Raw genomic sequence first — 24,902 nt, 5'->3', positions numbered from 1 at the left:
CACTTTCACATCCATCAAGCAGTCTTCTCATTCCCCCTAATTCTAATTCCATCCTACTCTCTCTCTCTCTTGTCAACCCTTTCAAATCTTCTAGACAACCTTTATTTCATTCCCAGTTGTGGTACTCTCATTCCAGTTTTCTTCAGAGTAACGACGTGAGGAGCTTAAGGATTTTTCTCAGCCATAGCCAAGTTAGCCGGTCTTGGGTGTGGACAGCAGGGTTTTCTCCCAGTTTATCTGGGGTTTTTCATCCTGAAAGCAGGCAAACTGGCCCCCACAGGTTACAGTCATAGGATATAGTACTTAGTCCCTCATTAGGAAGGCTCAACCAGTCCTAAGGTTGAGGAACAGGAGAACCCCCACACGAATAAATAAAATTGAAGTCAGCCATCTTTCACAGCTCACTGCACTTAAATTCACTTATGAATTTAAGTGCAGTGATGTAAGCTCTCTCTGACATGGGAAACTCATTCATCATGCCTTTAAAAAAAAAAAAAAAAAAAAAAAAATGCAATCCCCTGTCTCCTCAAGGTACTGGCACTGCAAAATAACATTTTCATCTTCCTCCTCCTACAGTTGCATCAAAAAGCAAAAATCACATGATACATTCTATAAACCTTAACAAGCAGTATAATGATTTTTAAAAACTTAAATGGAAGAGGCAAAAGAGTAGCAGGAAGGAAAAAATAACACACATACACAGCTGAAACATTAGAAGAATGCTGCCATCTTGGCTTAATCAGAAACGAACAAAAGTAACAAAAATCTTGAAACTAAAATAAATAAATAAAAAAAACAAGTCGGAGATTTCCTTGAAGTTAAGTAAGAATATGATTGACATGAGGACTATATTTTTCTCATGGTGAGTGGATGGAATGGTTTGTCAGAAGTAGTAATATTGAGTGCAACACGAATGAATTTGAAGCTCAGTATTAGCCTAGTTATTCATTTGGAATTACTTAAGTAACATGTTAGTGATGCTGTTATGTTCACATAATTGTGTGTGTGTATTCTCCTGACAGTTTCCTAGTTTGCAAAATGAAAAATTGATTTTTATGCGATTCTCACCAGTAAAAAGTAAACCTATAGTATGTTAGTGCTGGGGTGGGTTAAGGAGTTTTTAATTATTTTTTTGGGTTTTATGTATTTATTTTTTACATAATCCAGAAACCTTGCTAAAGACCAAACATGAAACTTTTTCAAGCCACTTCAAGTCTACAATAAGTGGGGCAGTGGTCCTGCACCAAGAAAGAAATTCACCAAATTCATCTTGCACCTGAAGACAATCACAAATATCCATACCCATGGTAGGATTTGAACTCATAGCCTGAGAAAGTAGATATGCCAACTGCTTAACCATACAGTCTGGAATATGGTTTGAGTTATAGAGTGTGCAGTAAGGCTTGAGGTATGCAAAATCATATCTAGACTGATATCTGTTAAGCTAATGGTTATCACTATTATACTTTGTCTTACTGCTATATCTGTATAACCTTGTTGGGAGAAGGAGCAGTGATATAATTGAGTTCTATAAGTTGGTGAAGGATAAATACTGGATTAATATAGAAATTCTTTATAGAGTGGAGAGAGAGAGAGAAAACAAAAGACCATTCCTGGAAGTTTTACAAGGAGGAAGTGAACAGCAGATTTTTAGTTTAGAGGTAAAAGCTGATTAAAATGGTCTGTTGAGTGAAGAAAGAGTAAGAGTTTAAGGTATGAAGTTTGAGTATCATATTTGGTGATGACCTCGCATCTTTCAATCTGTAAAAGTCTGATAACATACCCAGAAGTGTTCCAAGTTATTTTTTCTTCATCAAATGAAATGGTATTAGATGTTAGCTGTTATTGAACTTTCCTCTTTCAGTTAAGTTTACAAAATGGTTTCTGTTTGAGAGATTAAGATGAGACTTAAGATTTCTGCAAATCAGAAACCACTTCAGCATTCTAATCAACACATTCTTAGCATTCTAACAGCTCTTTGCTTAATTTATCAGGTATAAATAAATGAAGTATAAAAGAATGCATAAAGCTTCAAAAGCACGTATTAACTATATAAATAATCAGTGGTGGAGGAGGAGGGTGGGGTATGAAGATTTCCTTTGAAATGAGAATGAACACAACCTCTTTTTTTGTTTCACAGTTTAATTTGTTAGTATAATGAATAATATGCTGTCATGTTATCACAGTTAAAAGCAGAAAATAACAAAAAAATTGTCAGACAACACAACTTGTATTTAACTTGGGTTAGATTATTATTATTGTGACACCTACAGGGAGTCCAAGGACTCATCAAGGGAGATTGTGGCAACAGCATCGAACGATTTTCCCTTTCCAACTACTAACCATGCTCAAACTTGCTTAACATTTTGTGAGCCATTAGTAGTAGATGCTCTACCAATCAGCCTAGCAACTCTTAAGAGTTGGAATTTGTCTGTTTATACTATATTTTCTGAAATAATAGTTTTAGCAAATTCTCTTAAGAGAATTGCTTTTATTACTCCCACATATGAAAGACAGAAAAGCCTACATCAATTCCATGAGTGGGCAGGAATCAAGAGCAGAATAATTGTTGCGTGCAGGTCAAAGTTATATATCCGGGAGAAACCTTCCTATACCCTAGAAGAAATGTAAATGACTAACTGAAGATAAGACCCAGATCTCACCCTCCTGTGTTGTGCTCAGTTTAAATATCTACTCTACAAATGCATTCACGCACACACAGTGTGTGATGTGTGCAGTCATGCAGTGCCTTGTGCTTAGAGCGGCCTCAAACATGGTACAGAACATAAATATGAAAAATTCATGAATTATGTTGTATTAAATTACATAATTTTTTTACAAAGCAAACATATAGGCATTTTTGAATTGGGAGATTTGTGCAGTGCTGGTTACGGTTGTCAGATTTGAATGTAACAATGAAGATATAACAAGCGCTTTCAGACTGCAATCAGCAGACTTTTGTCCAAACAACCATTGCTTTATATGTACACAGTCTTGCCATAAATACTGTTACAACTTCTTCACAACTCTGTGCAGCCAACACTTATGTGTTTATCAGTAGAGAGAGTTGTTTAGCTGTATGGGTCAGCATACAGTGGGGAGTTATGAGAACTTTGTAGCTGTAATAGCACTTTACAAGGTTGGAATATAGCCACCTGTTATTTTCAACATGCTAAAAACACTTGGGATCAGTAGGATGTTTGTGTATCAGACTATTAATCGTTATAATAATACTGAAGATATATATCTGACCACCAAAGAACAGGTCAACCACGCTGCATTATGAGGGCTGTGAAAGCATGCTTCCACTAATCCTGTGAGAACACAGAAAGTGATGTCACAAGAGATACTTTTTGCAGTGAATGATGTCACGTGTACTAACTGATGACCTGGGGTGAGAGCCTGTAGTCTTTTTCTGCTGGTCACTTTCTAACACACTAGAACTTATGCGACAGAGGGTGAATAATCAGAGGCACTTCTCTGGCAGTATCAGAACAGCAGACAGATATCCTCTTCACAGATGAGAAGACTATTGAAGAGTTGTGTAACAGCCAAAATGATTGGGTATGTGCTTAGGATGATTGCACAGCATATGCCATAGTACCTAGGATTGAGAGAGGTCATCACCCCGTGTCAGTGATGGTTTTGTGGAAGGGGGATGGTGTATTGAGGGTATCCAAGTTGCATTTCTGCAAGAAAAGTGTCAAAACCACCACCAAAGCATATCAAGACACCATGTTAGAACCTGTGGTATGGCACCTGAACAAAACCTTGTTTCACAGTAGGTAGTAGACCCTCCAACAGGACTCTGCTCCCCTGCACACAAGGCAAGATATTACGCGCTGCCATCGATATGTGGCTTCACAGACTTCGGGTGTGCATGTAGGAAAAAGGGGAATATTTCAAACATTCAGTGCTGCTATATGCATGTTATGCATGGTTTATATGTGCTGAAAGCTGTAAATGATTTACTGATGGAATACAGGTTTCTGCATTGTTCAAGCTGTATTGTGAAAAAATATTTATGGTTTTGTATTTGTTAAGAATATTTGTTGTCGCTTGCAGTTATATTGATTGAAAATGAAATAACTACAATTTAAAATTTTCAGGACAATAAATGAATAAGACTAAGTAAAACTGTTTACTTAATTCTTGCAAGTTTCAACTTTAATAAATATATTTTTGCATCTATAAATTTTTGCATCTATCCAAATGTGATGTGAATGTATGCACACTGAGAAGAGAGTACATGATTTTTTGGTCCACAAGATTTCTAGGTTTTTTTTTTTTCCTCCATGAAATTTGGGTTCCCTACATTACATTTATATCTTGCATAGGACCCTGCTACATATGGAGCTGGTCCTGACTAGACAGAATGGGCTGTGGTTTGTGATTTATCTTACTATGAGTTCTGTTTGGCTGAAACTGTATACTGATTATATACAACACATGCCTACTAGAGCATTTCATAATTATACGAGGCTTTGCTTTCATCAGGAAACCAGGATGAACAGCGAAAGCTCAGCTGCTGGAACAGCCTCAATAGAACCAAATATAAGTACCATGAATGTAAGCATCGACGAGAAAACAGGCAGAACTGCTAGAAGAATTACAGAAATAGCATATTGACATATTTGATGTTATTGAGACTAAGGCAAAAACAAGTGAGGTTTTTGTAAATAATTGTAAGATTTACTCAAACACTAGAAATCTGAGAAAAGAAGTAGCTATAGTCTTCAGTGATAAATGTGAAAATGAAATGGGCAACTCAAAATGGAAATTTGCACAATGAGACTCTAATAATGCAGGAAAATTAGAGAAAGTTTGAGTCGTTTGGAAAGGCAGCTGACATATGAAAGCCTTTGTTGGAGGACCTAAGCAGCAGAGTAAGAAATGAATCTCAAACATGGACATGTTTTGGAAAAATTTGGAAGAAAGGGCAAAGCTAATAATAATAATGGCAAATGCCTGCTAGATTTCTGCACATAGGACATGGACTAGTAGTTATTAACTTGTTATGCTTTAAAAATATATTTAAAATTCACACAGAGGGATCTGCTACATAGAACATCTTTCTACTTGAAGGAAATACCAACCTAGATGATCTTCATCATTCATTGAAACACTGCCTTCTTTCTCATTGGAGACTTGAAGCGGTACAGATCCTATGTTTGGCCTGCAGAGTAGAAGTTCTGGTTTCTGTTTTTTCACTCTCTTTTCTGTGGGCATTCTTAGTGATAGCTTCAGACCTCTATTCAACTCTCTCAGAACTTGCACTCCCTCTATTACAGATAAATCAGTAAAAACAGCAGAACTGCAGGCCGGCTGTCAGATAACAAATAGGCCTGAATTTGTCAGATGAGTCAGGACTCATCCTCGCAGCTGGTACATGATCCCGTTGCTACTTACTCTGCCAGATCATGTCTTGGGAGGGGAGTGAGTTTGAGTAGTGGCATGTGATACACTGTCAAGGCCACATTATTGCTAGGAGACTAGTTGTGCTCTATGTATTGATGCCATTTTCCAGAGTTTCTCCTCTCACTGCATGTCTCTACCTTTTCCTTTCATCCAGTAATGAATCAAAATGAAACTAACAGTGACACTGTGATCAAAAGAACTCTCTCTCAAAAACTAGAAAAGAAAAAAAAAAAATTGCATCCACTTTACAAACATCCATGGTATAAACTCTAACATCAATAATGTGTACATCCAGACCAAGAAACAGAAATTGCAGCTACAGTCCACCTCCTGTGTTTAAGTTACGCGCTTTGCAATTCAAGAGTGGCAAAATGAATCGTGGAGTGTAAACCTTGAGCCAGTATTCTCTAATTCAAGGTTTCCTTCTCCCATTCAGTAACATTCATTTACTGTAATTACTGTTCCCCAAATTCTAAAAACCACTCTGACCTCTTCGTATTCATGAAGTTCTGCTTTCTGCAATCCAGTTATCCAAATAGTCATCTTCCTCAGTGATCTTGATGTCTATAACTCCATCTGGCTTCTTTTCCAACACCAGTGAGCAAGCTGGATGTGTTGTAAAGATTTTGCTATAAGTAATGACCTAACACACATCATATATCTACCTACCCAAATTGCACATAACTCTCTCCACTTTCCCAATACCCTTGATCTGTTTTTTAACCAGTTCTCTTTCCAGATACACTGTAGAGGTCACGCCCTCTCTTGGCAACTCGGATCACAATCTCATACAAGTTTCCACTCTCACAGAATATCATCTCTCCAGCCACATCCAGCCTTGTCCTTTGGTACTACAAAGGTACCAAATGGGAACCTTCAGAACTACTTATGCTTTCCCATAGTTTGACTATTTCTTCCAGTCTTCTCATGTAGATACTTTCACTCAGTTAGTCACAGACTGGTATGAAAGTTTTCATTCCCCCATTCTACCTAAAATTCTCATCCACTTTTCAAGCTCTGATATAACAGAAGATGTATGAAGTAAATGAAGGAGAAAAAAACTCAGTATACTGCAAATGGTTTACAACAAGAACCTCACCTTCATACACACCCTGTGCTTGAAGTATGAAATAAATGTAAAAGGACTTCATAAAAAGCAATAACAGAAAACTGACTTCCTGTCCAAATGTTCCTTCTGGTCCCTTGCAAAAGCCATTAGACACAACCTGTGCTCACCTATGCTTCCACTTCTCATTCTCTCATCCAAATGCTGTCACTGCTACAGCACCCAGAGATAAAGCTAATCTCCTAGTATCACTCTTCCTCAAACTTCTACATTGATAGAAAAGTGAATCTTTTGGTCCCAGTGGCATCTCTCCAGTTGCATTCAAGCATTGTGTTCCAGAGCTAATACCAGTATCATCTCTTCAATCTTTGATACTTAGCTGGTACTTATCCCAATATGCAATTATATATCCAAGAAAGGAAGATAGAAGGCTACCATCACACTATTAGCTAATTGCAATCACCTGAATCCTTGCCACAATAATGGAGAAAGGTATCAACAGTCACCTTCTCCACTATGTCGAGGACAACCAATTAATCAGCAATCAGCAGTATTGATTCTGCCAATCTGGATGCATGGCTGATATTTTACCCTTCATCACCCACTTCATCACACACTAAACATATCATGAAAAAGTTTGGAAAAATATTAACTGTTGCCCTTGACATTTTTAGAGCTTTTGATTGTGTTTTGCATTGAGGCCTGCTTACCAAATTCCTTTGGTTTACTTTCCACCTTCTGCAATTGGATAGCCAGCTTTCTCTCTGGTCTTTTGCTGCATGTCATGGTGAGCTTTGCCACTACAGGTGTGTGCTCAGGGATCTGTTCTGTTACCTATATATAAATGACCTGCTCATAACCACCACTGATCTAATCTATCCACAGCTTTACCAATCATAGTAAAACTCCATTTTTCATACTGTTTCTGCAAACCATGTAGTTTTCAGACATCCCAAACTTTCAAGATTGGCCGCAACCAGTGTCTTAAATACTGATCGCCATACCTTCCTTCAGTTCGGAAAGGATGACCTGGTCACCTTTAATGCTACTAAAATGCACTCCTGCCTTTTGTCTCACAACACATAACCTTTCCCTTATCTTTAGTGATACACAAATCAGCAGATGGCATCAGATCTTTTCTTAGAATGGCATTTATCTTTGGCCTCTCCTGGCATAAAACTATGACACCAATAGCTTCTTCAGCCTCTAAAAAAAAACTAAGCAATCTTTTCTGCTTGAGGAGCTATTGTATACTTAATTAACCAGCTGCAACCCTATACAGATTCACCCATCCTTAGAATACTGTTCACACACATGGCACACCTTAAAATTTCTTGATGCTATCCAGAGGAGAGCAGTCTTTTTGCTGTGTCTCTTCTACATGTACTTTTTTCATGTGCACTGCTCCAGTGAACTGTCAACCATCATTCCTCCTCTTTCAGTTGTGCTTGTTAACAAGCAGCAGCTTCTGAACATCCCTATTTAATACAACTGCAAATGCATTGAACCTGCTTCTCCTCTTCCTCATATATTCTATCTGCCTCTGTCCTCTGGAACAGTCTTCTCATAATGTGTTTCTCAACACCTACAACCTTCAACTCTTCAAGAGAAATGTTGATAGATTTCTTCTTTCTCAATCCTAACCTGCACCCACATGGTATTGATGTGCTGTAGTTTCTTGTACTGCTCATGTATGGAATAAAACAAACAAACAAAAAAAAAAATCATAGATTATGTTATTGTTAATACATTAAGCTGATCCAAGAACTTGTATGGTATTTAGAATAGGAATTGTCACCTGGTGTTGAGTAGGATAAAAATTAATATTCTATTGAAAAGAAAAATGTGAACTATAGACTGAAATATACAAATATTATTGGCAGAACAATGAAATAGTTTGAAAGTAAGGGCTAGGTTTTGGAGACTGAGTATTTAACTTTTACAGAAAATATATTGATCAATCTACTCATGACAGCATGTAGTGAAGAGTTGTCTTCATGGATAGAAAAATAAAAACTCCATGGTGGATGTAAGTGTTAAAGAAGCAGATTATGATATAAATTAAAGATACCAAGAAATTGTATTCTTGGTTTAATCCCTTATCCAAGTGTAAGAAAACAAAGTTTGCACCTGAAGTAGTTTCAGGACTTAGTATCCCGTAATACAAAGCACATACCTTTACGGGCATGTATAATATTATGCATTTTTGGAAGGGTCACTATCCAGACCAGTTTCGACCTTTATTGAGGTCTCATCAGTGGAAGCCAGACCCAGACCTAGTGTCTTCAATCAAGGTTGAAGTACTTCAATCTTGGTATCACTTCTGAGTCTGCTTTCCAGAAGTGATACCAAGTATCACTTGGTATGTGATACTTGCTATCATTAGCCTCTATATATGAGTTACTCAGCCCTGAAATTACTTCAGGTGCAAACTTTGTTTTCTTATACTTGGATAAAGGATTAAACAAAGAATATAATTTCTTGGTATCTTTAATTTATAGTATATAGCTAAGTGGAAAAAACTTCTAACAATCAGATTATGAAAAGAAGAAATCATAAAAATCCCTGGCTTGTAATTTGGCATGTTCTCTTAGAGAATATAAATTTAAAAAAAAATGTAGAAAAGCTAAATCATATAAACAACAAAATTGCACAATAACCACAGTAGTGAAAGATAAGATCTGCACAGTTAGCCGAGTGGCTATGCGCTTTGCAACCATATATGCCTGGGAAAGGAGTGTCCTGGGTTCGATTCCCATCACTGACATGAGGATCTTACTCAGACATAGCCAAGTTAGCTGGTCTTGGGCGTGGACTGCAGGGTTTTCTCCCCAGTTTATCTGGAGTTTTTCATCCTGCAAGCAAGCAAACCAGCCTTCAGAACTCAACACCTCTACAGATATAGGGTATACCAGGAGGCATAGGACTAACCACCTTTATTATTATTATATGGCACCTCCAAGGAGTCCAAAGACTTATTGAGGGAGGGCACCTACTCCACAACTCTCCGTCTCCACCATTCAATCCACCAACTACAACTACTTTCATCATCTACACCAATGCCATCTACCGCTGACCACCACCACTAGTATTTTCACAGACAATCGCAGGCATCCATGCCCACGGCGGGATTCGAACTCATAGCCTTTTGGCTGGAGAGCAGATATGCTAACCACTCGGCCAACCAGGCCGGCAAATAATGACTAACTACGACCATTATCGTCGTATAACAGTTGTGGTTATAAGGAATGGAAACCCTCGACACCATAAAGGTAAAAGAGGGAAAGATTAAGAAAGAAAAGTAAAAGATAAGAAAGTGCAGATATTTTGTCCTGAAAACAACAGTACACCATCAGTGTAAAGAAACAAAAAGCAAATCAAAGAACAGAAATATAAGTCACATGCAGCAATCAGTTTACGAATTAAAAATGGTTGCTGCTAGCTAGAAATTAATATTTAGACATCCACATGTAAGAATTGATTTAATCATAGACCAATGATGTTAATAGGAATATAGTTAGGAAATATTGTTAAGCTATCATAATATCCGGTACATCCTTTGCAAGTATTTAACAGAAAATTATGGTGATGATAGTGCATACATTTTTATATTTGTACTTGGTATATTGAAGTTTTCTTGTATTGTACATTATTGTTTTAATAATAGCAAAATGTGCATTGTTCTACATTTTTATGTAGTTTATAATAAATTAGTAAATCATAATTACAACTTTGTTATCCTTTTTATATATATATATCAGTCTCACACATGAGAGGTCCCAGCACCTATGGCAAGATGGCGTGGTGTTTGGGCAAATTCTATTACAATTCATCTTAATGTTTATTATCATCATCCTTTTTGTTATCTTTTTATTGTTCAGTTTATTGTCCTTTTTTCCTTTTTAAGATGAATAAAAATTCACTGTTTTTAGAACCCATGCAGAGACTAGCTGTCAAACCTCCTACGCTCAGATTTCAGCCTAAGGTTGAAAATTCAACATTTAGCAAAAGAAAGAAATCTGTAGATACTTTAGATGAATTTACAAATCTAGAAGAAAGTGAAGTTAGTCCTACACTGAAAGATGAATTCAGAAAGGTAAGAACAAAATATTTGATAGTTGAGAGATGTTTTAGAGAAAAATTTTTATATTATTAATGAAAAAGAAGCCTTTGTAAAGAACTTGTAATAAATGGATAATACATGATTTCTTTATGCTACTGAAATTTGATGGAGCTTTAATGTAATAATGAGTACTATTAATAATCCAGCAAAGTATAGATTTTGGAGTGACAAGTGTACTATGAATTCTGGGAACAAGGCATATAGTTAGATGAAATACTTAAATATGTTATGTGTATAATATATATTCTTAGAAGAATTTAAATAAAATTATGTATCTTAAGACTGATTTCTAGATAATTTCAAACACTGAGTTCTTGTAAGCATGATTTGAATATTAAGAGAATGAATGGAATTTGTAAATTTAGACAAAAAGATAAAAATGATAAAGTATTTCTAAGAGAACACACACACACTTAATTTGAAACTTGAGAATATAGAAGATACTGTATTTTTCCGTGTATAAGAGTACACTTTTTTCTAAAATTTTTAGACCAAAAATTGGGGGGGTCGTCTTATACACGGGGTAACTGATTGAGAGACCCGCAGTTGCCATGGCAAAACTGCCGGTACCTTATCTCCTTGAATAAGCTTCCGCCAATCACCAGCCTTTGTTAACTCTGTCGATTGATGTCATTAATGGCTGATCCTGAATAAACCAGTCGGAACTCTGAAAGCATTCATATGTCTGCAACTCGGTGGGGTAAGTTAATGCATTAACAATATTTTGAGCACTTGCTCTTAAAAATGTCCGAAAATAAAAAAACGATTGTTATATTCTTCGAAATTCAAGTTAAAAGTCATCAATTACGCAAAAGAACATGGAAATAAAACTTCAGAGAGAGAGTTCGGACCTCCTCCCACTCAGTGTATGATTAGACAGTGGAGAAAACAGGCAAGATGCCAAAAAAGAACAGGGCCTTAAAAGGAAAACCAGAAAAATGGCCAAACTTGGAGCAGAGGCTTAAGATTTGGATTATGGAGCAGCACCAGAGTGGGATATGTGTGTCAACCAAGCTTATTCAATATGAGGCAAAAGGATTTGCAAGAAAAATGAACATTATTGATTTCACAGGAAAGGCAAAATGGTGCCATGAGAACACGAACCAAGTTAGCCCAGAAAACGCATCCCTAAAAATGCACCTTAGTATGTATCTTAAAAATATTACCTAATTACTAAATATACTTTGAATATTTAAAAAAATATGAAATGTGTTCTGTTTTATGTTTAAAATATTGATTTCTTAATTTTGGATTCGAAAAAGTAGGGTTTGTCTTATAGACGGAAAAATATGGTAAATATTAGGAAGGTGGCAAAATGTTCTGGAACATTTTGCCACCTTAGAAATGAAAAAAAAAATATTCTAAAAGCAATCAAAGATAATAAATGTGACATGAAAACTTAAGATAAGGATATTCTAAAATTCTGAAGTAATTACTTACTATTAAACGAAACAAGTATCAAAACAGCAGTAGAAAGCATTCAGGAGCAGTGCAAACAGGAGTACATATCATTACTAAAGACAGGGCTATCCAACCTTAGGTAATCAGAGGGCCGCATTAAAAAAAAATATTATCCAAGGGCCCCATCACAATGCGTATGTAGTAATTTGGTGAGCAGCAGCCGAATAAATGAATAACACTGTAATTGTGCACTAATCGCATGCTCACGTTCCCCGTGATCGCCGGGAGCTTGCGCATTGGAACAAAACAATGTAAGAACGCTTCTTTGGCACATCTAATATTAGAAAAACAAGTGATGTAAAACTACTAAATAAAATTACCAATATTGAGATTATCGATTAGTAATAGAATTAAAATATCTAATAGCATTCGATTCAGATTGTTATTTTATTTTTTCGCTTGTGAAAATCGAAACCCACAGGCAGGCCACACCACGTGCTGCATCCGGCTCTGCAGACAGTGCCTTAGACAGCCCTGATGGTAAAAAAAAAAAACTGTCAATACTTTGAAACTTAGAAAGGCAGCTGGAGTAGATGATATTTGACTAGAAATGCTCATATTTGGACTATAAAACTTTTTTACTGTATAATGTAGAAGTCCTGAATGGAAGGTCGAATTCCATATGATTGGGGTAGAGCTTTCATAGTACCCATCTAAAAAAAAAAGAAGAGGAATAAAGCTGAATGTGAAAATTACAGAGGAATTTCCCTTGGGTGTTTCACGGGTCTGCACCCACCACCTCTTTTCGTCATTGCGATAAGGCGGGAAACCCCATACATACTCGACCTTCGCGATATTGATTGCCTTAGGTCATAAGTTAATCCGTCTGGAATATTTCTTTGTCTGGAACTTCCTTTTGTTACAATTTAATTTTCACTTAACTTTCTTTGTTCTTTACAGAATTTTGGCAGTTACATTATTTAACAATTCACTTTAAATTAATTCCATATTACATAACTATAAAAAAATGCTGATTAACCACAAGTATTTTGTATGGATTTTCGTTTTCCAGTAAAATCGGCTGGTGGTTCCAAGGCTGCTGTTGAAAATTACCGGCCAATCAGGAATCATTATCAAGGTCTTAGAGAAAATAGTCAAGAGGAAAATACAAGATTGGATAGAAGAAAATGGGATACTGTATCGGGGACAGCATGGTTTTGTGAAGGGTAGGTCATGCCTCAGTAACTTGCTCACGTATTATAACACAGTGACGGCTGAACTGGATAAGGGTAATGGGTTTACAGTGATTCTACTGGACCTTGCTAAGGCCTTTGACAGATACCACATGGAATTCTAATCAGTAAATTGCAGCATATGGGAATGGACATAGGGCTGGTGAGATGGATAGGAGGGTGGTTGACGGAGAGATATCAGAGAGTGGTTTACTCAGGAGTAGAGTCCACAAGACGGCCTGTGACTAGTGGTGTGCCACAAGGATCTGTTCTTGGACCACTGCTGTTTAATTTGTTCATAAATGATATAGGAAAGGATCTGAGAGGAACAGTTCATTTGTTTGCGGATGATGCGAAGTTGGGTAGGGCAATAGTGAATGCAGATGACGTCAAAATTTTGCAGGATGATTTGGATAGATTGGAGGTCTTGGCTAAGGAGAATGGATGTCAATTTAATGTGGCAAAATGTAAGGTTATGCATTTTGGGGTGAAAATATTGGCGGCAGTTTACTGCATTGGTGGAACCGTGCTCCAGGAAATTGATGAGGCACGAGATTTAGGAGTGTTGGTGGATAAGGAATTGAAATTTAGGGGACACATTGCAAAAGTGGCCAAATCAGCTCATCAAATCACTTGGTTGCTGAAGAATACGTTGACAAGCAGAGACAAGCAGGTTATTGTTCCTCTGTATCGAGCCTTCATAAGACCCCATCTAGACTACTGTGCTCAGATTTGGTCACCTAGGTTTCTTCTTGATGGGGAGGAGGTGGAGAGGATCCAGAGGCGAGTGACCAAGATGATAGCAGGTCTGTGGAATGAACCTCAATAGAACAGGTTGAGGATTTGTGGGTTGCAAAAATTGGTTGATAGGCAGAGCAGGGGAGATATGATTGAGACATTCAAATTACTGAAGGGTTTCTATAAAATTAATTCAGAAGATATTTTTGAGAACAGGGCTGGTTGTGGGAGGACTAGGGGACATCCATGGAAACTGGGCAAAAGTGTGGTTAGTTAAGGTGTTAGAGCTGGGTTCTTTACTTTTAGAGTAGTGAATGAGTGGAATGCACTCCCTGAGTCTGTGGTGGATGCTGTGACAGCGAATGAGTTTAAGGTGAGGTATGATAGATACTGTATGAATGTCAAATAGTTGTGATGAATATGATTTGGGGCCTCCCTCGATGAGTCTAATGACTCCCTGGAGTTGCCCGTAAGAATACTAATAATAATAGTAATAAAGGAATATTTTTATCAAAAATCCTTCTGTGCAAGATTTTACACTATCTCCACCATTTGTCATCTATATGGGTTGCATTATGTTAGTGGCATTAAACCTGATATGAGAATTGGAGATATCACACTTAGCTTTTTGCTTTATGTTGACTTGCACTGAGCACATCCAGTGCAAGTCAACACTATTTGTTAAGTTTAACAGCTATAACAAATTTGGTATGAAAATCAGCAATGAAAAGACTAAACTATGAAAATAGGGAATAACATAGAAAACTTTATCTGCATCTTAAATGGAGAAACTATAGAAGAGGTAAAATATTTCAGCTATTTAGGCACAGTTTTTAGTAAAGTTAGCAAGTTAAATATGTAAATATTTAATTTGCCACAGACTAAGCAAAGTAGGTATGGTACGAAGAATGTGAATAAATTTTTATGGATAAGAGATTAACCAAAACACCACAGTAGCAGTATACAAGACAGTGTTCAAACCTCTTAAGTTATGCATCTGATAATTTGGTTAGAAATTTATCACTTGATCAGGGATTATATAAGAGTTCTGAGAAAAATTAGGAGAGTGAACAAATGGCATCGATGGCAGAATCATATTAAAAGTGAAAAAATTAGGAAGGAACTAGTTTTCAAGGATGTGTCTGTCAGCAGGGCTAATCTTTGGTATGGTTGCTTAAACAGAATGAGAGAGGAAAGGTTAGCAAAATGGGTGTTTGATGCCAAGGCTGCAGGAAACAGACCAAGAGGAATATCAAGAACTAGAAAGCTTGATTCAGTCAGAAGTGCTTTGTAAAACTAAAATGTTAGATGCACCAGTATTTTCATGCTGACAAGTAATAGACTCATTTGGAGAAAAATTGATAGGAGATTAGTAATGTTAGTCAATTATGTAGTACTATCATAGTAGTTGCCTATACACTCTTTGAGGACACGTATCAAGAAATTGGTGATGAAAATCTTGTCAATAATTTTATATGCCACTAAACATTCTGCACAGTTGAAATCATTTCAAAATTTAGTCATGGTATATTTTTTTAAATGAGTATACACATTGGAAAATACATTTGTCACACTTGCTTCCCCCCACCCCCAAGCATCGTCTTTGAACGAGCCTGACACAGTACCTGTTAGGTTTTTTTTTGTTTGTTTGTTTGTTTTGTTTTTTGGTAAAGGAAGAACCTGGGGTAAGAAGTGTCTTCTTCTCAGTCCAAGAAGTTTACCAAATGATGCCGAGCTCATTTTAATGGAAGGTTTGAATTTTTTTTAATGAGATTTATTTGAAAATCTGCAAGCATTATGTTTTTTCCTGTTTTTACTTTGTGCAGTTTCTGGGAATTAAGAACTGTTTTGTACTAGAGGTAAAAAAAAGAACATTTTGTAAAGTCTTTATGCAAATATTCAGCAGTTTCCAATCATGTCTTGCCTGTTAATTGTTTTCATATTCTTATTGTATTCTATTGCACAGTGGGGCTTCATTATTGGCTGATTGGTCTATCTCTCTCTTGATGATTTCATACAAATTTCATCACTTGTGGTCAGCACAAACACTCCTCACTATTTTTACTGTCCCCTGGTAAGATGCAGATCATGTGACATCTTTCTCAGAGATTTCTTCTACTTGATGCATGAAAATAATATTTTCCAGAAAAAAAAAGCTGTTTGGCTTTTTATCTTAATTATAATATAATATATGGGGCACACCTTTCTGGCATTCGTATAGTGAAGGTATGTAAGTTCTTTTCACTTAAACTTTGATATCATTCAGGTCTACCTACTCACTGATGAAACCTCAAAAAAGGTTGAAACCGTCTGGGTGGTGACCTCTCCTCATAATGAAAGGCAGTATTACATCTCCTAGGAGTTGTGTTTTACATTATGAGAAAGTATCAAAGTTAGTGAGGGAGCTTGCTCCACCTTTGCTTCGAGTTGCCTTGGTGTTGTACTATCTAGGTGTTTACTTATGCTTGGATTTGCTGATTGTTCTTCGGCATGAAACTCTTGTATCATAGTTTTCGATCTCAGAGTTTTGCATACTGGCTGTAAAATAATAAGTGTTTTTATCCCCTTAATTTAATTGATTGCTTTGTTGTACGTACATATAAGCATACTGTAAAATCTCGATGTAGCTTAAAAACACCAAAGCGCTTTACATAGATTTTTTTACAGAGATCAAGTCCCATGAGATTGTTGTAAAAATAACCTTGTTTGGCTATGTATATTTCGTTAAATATTAATGTAGTTAACCCTGTGGGAAGCAAATGTATTTAATGTCTTAACGTCGAAAACAAAGGCAATGCTCTGACATCGGAACTTTGTATATAATTATGTGTAAGAGTGCAGGAAAGTTGTTTACTAGTTTTGTGTATGAGAGAAGTGCTTACGAGCTCTGTGCTAACACCTTTAAAGTTAGTATCTAAGAGTTCTGCTAGGTTTAGAGAAATTTCCGTGGCCCAAAAGGACAAGAGAAATAGCAAAGAGGTCCGCTAGTTTTAGACAAGTTCCGTACCCTGCAAAATACGATCAAAAGAATGCACGGAGGAGAACAAAGAGCAGTTCAAACTTAAAGGAAGATGAACGAGAAATGCCGAATTCTTTGGGGTTTACTACCCTTAGTGCAAGGATCTGAGATCAGAAAATAAAAAGGGACTGAAATGAGCATAAGGAACTTCCAGTTGTCAAGAGAGCGTCTTCAGAAGTAGGAATCAGAGGCTATCGGAACCAGGGTGGAAGTGAGCTACAGACCATAAGTGGAGTGCGAACCAGAGCAAGGGCAGCAGAGAACAAGGAGAAGCAAGACCCCAGAGCAGGAGAGCCGAGATCCAGGTGCCGAGAGAGCAAAAGGTGAAGTGCTGTTACCGAAAAGAACCAGAGCCAGTTGGTGGCAGTTAGTAGCAGAAGTGGCGGCAATTAGAAGCAGAAGTTCCCGAAGTAGGAGCCAGAGGAGAAATTGCCTGTATGCTGAAACTCTTTGCATGTGCATTTCAAGTACCGCAGATTGCAGTCCAGAAAGCCCGCTAATATCCCGAAGTGATACCCCCTGTAGCAAGATACTCCTGAAGGAAGTCTAAAACTCGAGATGAAAGAAAAGCCATAAAGACTTTAGTAAAAGACTCTTGACTGAATGCGTGATACAGTGCCTCTATAAGTTACTTCCCTTTGTATATTTTCTCTCATAATCTAGGAGATATGTTGTATATGGACTGTTAAGAATTGGTTTAATAGTAATAAGAAGTGTCCATAAGAGAGTCAACTGTCATGTTAGAAGTTGATATCTAATTTGTAAAAACTAACCTTTTTGTGAGTAAACTAGAATGTTAATAAGTGTTTGAGTTAAAGAGAATATTTGGTATTGAAGTAAAAGGGTTCTAATTTTATGCTAAAGAATTTTTTAGATGGGTAGAGAAAGCAATCTCCCTGTCGTTTGATTCATGTATATTTCATATTAATGCAAATAAATGTTTTATTTATTTGTTAAAAAAGTGCTGCCTGATTCTTTATTTTTACAACTGCACTGTTCCTAAATAAAATCTGCCTTGAGCGGGAAACAAATAAAATTGAGCCGTAAACAACTAAGGCATTAAGAGCGCAGTTTAGTTACAAACCACGACTGTTTATGTAAACTTTGTTGAAGGGATTTACGCTAGTGAGAGAGAGAGAGAGATCTACCCGACGTTTTATTGAGTCTTATGCTGAATATTGATATATTGGATGGCACAGTCTAACAAATATTCCAGTGTTCATTGGCATACGACTAATAAATACGGAAGGTGGATAAACAATAGTAAGATAGAGGAAATAGAGTAAGAAAGGAAAATATATAGAAAAAATGTGTAGAATAGTAAAGATAATAAATAACACATTAAACAGACATATTATTACAATACAATCTGTATCATTCTAAGCTGGATGGTCAAGTAATGAAACTACACTTCAGAATCAAAAAATTAGAATAATCAAAGAAAATGTGTTTATAATTTGTAAATTTGATTTATTGCATAGAAAATAATTATTATATGAATTAGCATAATCTAAATCTACGTACTTTATAGATTATATACTATGTAAACACATAAGAAAACTGTTATTTGAAAACATTCACAAAAGTAGAATAATTTTTAACGTGGTTCAAAATTTTAGAATAATGAGAAAATAAATGCATAAAAATTACAGTCAAAGGGAAACAATGTAATAATTAGTACTTTGTTGCATTTCCCCTTAGCTTTTATGACCATTTGTGAATGGTTGGGCATATTATTTACTAGTCTGCAGACCATATGGGCAATATGGTCTGCAGACTAGAAACAAGTTCATTTTTGTCTCTTGGGGCAACTTCTTGAAGATGTTTCTTCATAATTCCCCACAAATTCTCAATGGGGTTTAAATCTGATGAGTTTGCCGGCCAAGGAAGTACATTGATTTGCCTTTCTTTGAGCCATCTAGTAGTGGTCTTGGAAGTGTGGCAAGGAGCGGAATCTTGCTGAAAAAGGAAATCACATTACATAAATCTTCTGATGCCGGTAACATAGTGCTCAAGAATTTCTTAGAACAATTTGGAATTTACTCTTTCATACACAATATACAGCCTACCTGGACCCTCTGCAGTTATACAAGCCCATACCATGACAGAGGTTGCAAATTTCACCAAACGTTTCATACATTCTTTATCAAATGCTTGTTGCTTAAGATCCCAAACATGTATCCCTTGATGACCATGGGATACACAAAACATACTTTCATTGCTAAAAAATACCTTTTTCCAGTCCTCTTAACCCTACAACAGTCTTGGCTTACACCATTGCACTCTAGCTGCCTTTTGCTTGGAAGTCATAAGTGGCTTCATCTTAGGCACATGTGATTTAAAAATTTGTGAAGTTATTTCAACATTGTAGATTTATATATTCATACCTAGTTCTTTCCATCTCCTATGAAAGTACCTTACACTTCGGAAGTGGTTTTACTTCACGCTATTCTTCAGTCGCCTCTCATCTCTTGATGTAGTTATTACCTTTTGACCACTACTGAAGCGATTATTTTGAAAAATGGAGTTATTAGAATACTCTCAATACTGCACTTACTCTTGCTTGAGAACATTTCAATTCCTTAACTATAAACTGTTGAGTTTGTTTAGAGAGCATACGAAACTTCTTAGCTTCAGATATGTCACTCGTTTGACCCATGTTTAGCAAATGATTAACTGAAATTCATGTGCAAACAATTCCTCACGCACGAGTCAGTTCCACAACTACTGAAATATATGCTATTTCTATGCTCTCCTCACACCAATCGGAAAAATTTGGAATATTCTAACATTTTGAACTACGTTAAAAATTATTCTAATTTTGTGAATGTTTTCAAATAATAGTTTTCTTATAATTTATATTATATTTTTTATGTAATATAAATTATGTGTGAAAATGAATCCTATTTTTTTTTTATGAATCCTAAGCCTGTGGCTTCATCTCTTTAAGAGGGTTGCAGCTGATAACTGGGGAGATAATGATGCAATGTGGTTTCCCATTGCCTTCCTTGCCATAGTCTATTTTATGACTGTAGCTGTGTGAATTCACGAGATTGGTTTTCCTGTTTTGAGGGATGAAAAAACCTGATGGGGAAAAAACCTCCACCTCTGTATGAAACCAGTTAACTCACTTTTAGTGAAAATCGAACCCAGGTCTTTCCGACCAAAGGGCTTCATCTATACTGACTGAGCCACAGAGGCTTTCTTTGATTATTCTAATTTTTTGATTCAGAGTTGTATAAGTTTTGAAAATAATTTCCATTGCTGTCTTTTTTCACATACTCTGAAAATGCTGCTCTCTCAAGACCAAACATGAAACTTTCTGAAACCACTTCAGGCCTTGAGTAAGGTGGGCGGTGGTCTTACAATGGTTGATGAAATTCATCTTCCACCTAAAGACAATTACAAACATCAAAGATGATGGGATACAAACCTGTGACCTTTTGTTAGTAGAGTGGATACTTAGCCAACCAAGCTGGCAAATATGTTCCTTTCATAGTTATAACTGTTTGCTGTTTCCTTTGAACTTTAATATGGTATGTTCTTTCTCATGCAGTTTTTATCGAGAGACTAGAGTAATAGCGTGCTGTGTCACTTGTAAATTTTTTTTACTACTTACTATATTCTCTTTGATGTCTTTCTAACAAGTAGTGAAAAAATATATTAGAGACAAATCTTTTTTATACATGTTATGAGTCCTATACTTTTGGTCACAGATTGTAACATGAATACATCTATTATCTATAGATGTATAAAAATTTATATATATATATATTATTATTATTAATACTGTAACATAAATGGAATTGCACAGAGAACCTGCGGGATCTATATATAATACGCCGCTGTTTAACTATATTTCTTTATTTCCTTTATTACCATCAGTGAAATAATGCTTTATAATTTTAGGTTCTCTACAGACATCCAAAAGGAATATGGGGAATACAGTTTCCAGAAGAGTATAAGGTATTTATTTAAATATTAATATTTTGTGTGTGTGTGTGTGTGTGTGTGTGTGTGTGTGTGTGTGTGTGTGTGTGTGTGTGTGTGTGTGTGTGTGTGTGTGTGAGATTGATTCAGATGCAATATTTCTGGTTGTACCTTTGATTAGCATTAGTGCAAGGTGCCATGTTGCATTAATGTTACGTTAATTAAGAAAATATGGAATTGCATACTCTGAATAAATGACTATATTCAGTTTAATTTATTTACATAAATGAGATGCTACTAGCTATGTTTCATGTATGTTATGTTAACTGCTCCATTTATTAATATTAGAAACTAGTGTGTACCGTGGTACCTTGGTTTGCGAGCATAATTCATTCCGGAAACGTGCTTGTAATCCAAAGCACTCGTATATCAAAGCGAATTTCCCCATAAGAAATAATAGAAACTCAGATGATTCTTTCCGAAACTCAAAAATATTCATATAAAAATGATTAATACAAAATACATAAAGTAATCGAATTTATTAATTACATTACAATTACATATTACAGTAAATACAATTAATTGTATTGGGTAGGATGACTTTCATTGTCACTAACGGAAACACTGCTATCTGTCTCATCGGAATTAAAAACTTGCTGCATTAAAAACTTGCTGCGGCAGGTAACACTCGGAAACAATGAGCTTCTGAAACTCGGCAATGAACGCCACAGCTGCCTTTGCGTCCGAACTCGCAGCCTCTCCGTGCCTCACAACACTATGGATGCCACTTCTTTCAACCCTTTTCTTCATTGGCGCCATTGTCGTAGTACAGTTAATAAAGAACAGTCACTACATTTGGGCACAAAATAAAAAAATGCTTTACACACGCACACACACACACACACACACACACACGGTCACAATGCTAGCACGAATGTTGACTATACGAATGAGGTATGCCGACTGAGACTGCGCATGCGAGACTGTTACCCACAATCTCGAGCGGCTTGTGATCACGTGACACTTGGCAGTCAAAGCATATAGGTAATACAGTACTCGTATTGCAAAATGTCACTCGTTTATCAAGTTAAAATTTATTAAAAATTTTTGCTCGTCTTGCGAAACACTCACAGGCCAAGTTACTCGCAATCCAAGGTACCACTGTATTTAATTAAATTAAATAACTTGCTCTAAAAGCAGTAACTGAAACATTTGTATGATTACAGTTGGGTTATTTAGACATAAGGTACAACCCATCATCAGGCATTATTAGTATTTGCTTTTAATGAAAACAGTGCTAACAGAAAAAAAGCCGATGTGTTAACATGTAAAAATCCATGCTTGGAATTCATCTTTATCGTAAAATTTCTTTGCATGAATTCTTGCAAAAATCTGATGTGTATTTTTTAATTATATTTATACTAAAAAAAAATAATTTGTTCATTAGCAAAGAAAAGTTATGTTATGATAAATACCATTGTGCTATTGTACTATTGTTTTTCTAATTGTAGTTTCAGTTCGAAACAACAATTTGAATTAATATTTGAAATTATTTAATTACTTTACTTAGTGCAGTGTTTCTCAACGTTTTTTGGATCGTGCACCACCTCAATGTCTCAAAGATTTTGATGCCCCCCCCTTAGCATAATAGGCAGCCAAGTTCTGAAAAAGTATAATATAAATATGTACATGTACATTTTCAAATTGCCCCCCAAAATATTCAAAATTGTCCCCCCCCTGTGGGGCGTATGCCCCATGTTGAGAAACACTGCTTAGTGAGAAAAATAACAAAATAACTTGATGAGAAAAAAATAACATTAACATATTTAGTGCATATCTTTGAGATTCTAACAATTCTAATAAATGAAAGTAAGAACTGATGAAGAATTTACTATTTGCAAAAAAGAGGAAAAAAATGGTTGTACATTATGTTTACTTGATGCTAGATGTTCTGAGCATGCATGAAGATTCTGCCTCATTGTTGGTCCCTTTGAATCATGAGAGCAGAAACGTGAGATGCAAACAACTTGAATATTGGAATATCTAAAAAAGAAACAAGATTGCTAAAGGCAACAAATAAAGTAAAAAGAATCTTTTGTTAGGAAAGAAGTCTGATTATGAAGAAATTAAGTTGCCATTAATGCACCATGAAGGAAGGACATAGAAAAGAAAGGATTTCTTTAAAAAAATTTTTTTAAAAAATTCAAAAGGAAAGCTTTTAATTTAAAAATTCAACTAAGGCCAGTAAAGAAATTTTTTTTTTTAATGAAATTTTGGAACATACATTATGAATATTATATTCCTGTTGATAGATAGAAATATATTTTATATTTACATATATTCAAGTTGATTAAAGGAAAATAAGATAAGACATAATTTTCTTTGATGGAAAAGATGAAAGAATCTGGATTTCCCTCTCCCCTTTCATTTGATTACATTTAAAAAGTTTTCAATTTGTTGACTGTTTTGACTAATTTCTCTCTCTCATTCCATATAAATTCAGTTGACTTCCTACCATTATTGATTCTGTTGTCTATTTCCATATTTAATTTACCATCTTCACTAAAATTGTGTCTAAGTAGCTGAAATATTTTACTTGTTCTATAGGTTCTCCATTCACAATGCACTTGATATTTTCAATGTTTCTGTCTATTTTCATAGTCTTTGTCTTGCTCTTGCTGATTTTCATACCACATTTATTACAACAGTTATTCAGTTTAGTCAGGGATCTTGCAGACTCATCATCAAATTCCTGCCATGTACCCTCAAGGGGTGTACAGGATATGACAGTACTACATGAAAAAATTACATCATTACTAACTTCCTATCTACAATTTTCCTCCAAATCAGTCTGTTACTTGTCAAGACTCCAACATTATCAGATCTTATATTTCTATCGTCTAAGGCACTTTGTACCGTATCAATCCACCTATATCTTGGTCTTCCTCTGGGTCGTTTTCCTGCCAACCTGGCAGAGAACACTTGTTTTGCTAATCTTTCCTCTCCCATTCTATTTAAGTGACCATACCATCTGAGATTAGCTCTGCTAATGCATTCCTGGATGCTGACAATGTCAAGTTCTTTCCTAATATCCTCATTTTTAATATGATATTGCCATTGATGCCATCTGTTCACGCCTCTAATCTTTCTCAGGACTCGCATATCTGCGGTCTCTAGTCTTTGGTCAAGTGTTTTACTTCTGACCCAGCTCTCAGATCCATAAGTTAAAATTGGTTTGAACACAGTCTTGTATACAGCTAATTTAGTGTTCCGACTAATTTCTTTCTTATTCCATATGAATTTATTCAATTGACTTCCCACGATACCAGCTTTGCTGATTCTGTTGTCTATTTCTATATTTAGTTTACCATCTTCAGTAAAAATTGTGCCTAAGTAGCTGAAATGTTTTACTTGTTCCACAGGTTCTCCATTCACAACACAGTTGACATTTTCAATGATTCTGCCTATTTTCATTGTCTTTGTCTTTTTATTGCTGACCTTCATACCATATCTATTACAACAGCTATTCAATTTAGTCAGAGAATCTTGCAGACTTGTAGCGGATTTATTTAGAAGTATAACATCATCCGCATAAAGCAAAGAGCTGACATTAACATCTCCAATTTTGATATCAGGTTTAATACCACATTCCTTCATAATGTGATCCATATAGATAATGAATAACAGAGGGGATAATGTACATCCTTGTCTCGCACTAGATTTAACATTAAACCATCTTCCTGTACTTCCTTCAATTCTAACTGCTGACTCACAACTCAAATAAAGACTAAGTATTGCTTGATATAATACCCCATTGACACCATATAACTGCAGCGTATTGAATAGCTTCTCTCTTGGCACCTTGTCATATGCCTTTTCCAAATCGACAAAACTTAAATACAGATCTTTGTTATATTCCCATGCTTTCTCGACTATTTGTCGTAAAGTGAAGATCTGATCCTGACAGCCTCTATT

At 35.8% G+C, this 24,902-nt stretch overlaps 1 protein-coding gene across 2 annotated transcripts in view; it reads left to right on the top strand.

Annotated features, from left to right (window-relative positions):
- Positions 1-24,902, top strand: part of LOC150098418 (tudor domain-containing protein 5-like) — a 471,387-nt gene that overhangs the window by 26,709 nt on the left and 419,776 nt on the right. For both annotated transcript variants that reach the window (XM_090404821.1, XM_090404822.1), the window contains exons 2-3: positions 10,417-10,580; positions 20,907-20,963. In XM_090404821.1, the coding sequence (XP_090260947.1) occupies positions 10,417-10,580; positions 20,907-20,963 (221 nt within the window). The remainder of the gene's footprint in view (positions 1-10,416; positions 10,581-20,906; positions 20,964-24,902) is intronic.

This window comes from Typopeltis vanoorti, chromosome 15, assembly GCF_054136105.1.
Source record: "Typopeltis vanoorti isolate ZY-2024b chromosome 15, IOZ_Tvanoo_1.0, whole genome shotgun sequence".
Lineage (NCBI taxonomy): Eukaryota > Metazoa > Arthropoda > Arachnida > Uropygi > Thelyphonidae > Typopeltis > Typopeltis vanoorti.
This window is presented reverse-complemented; position numbering and strand designations above follow the sequence as displayed.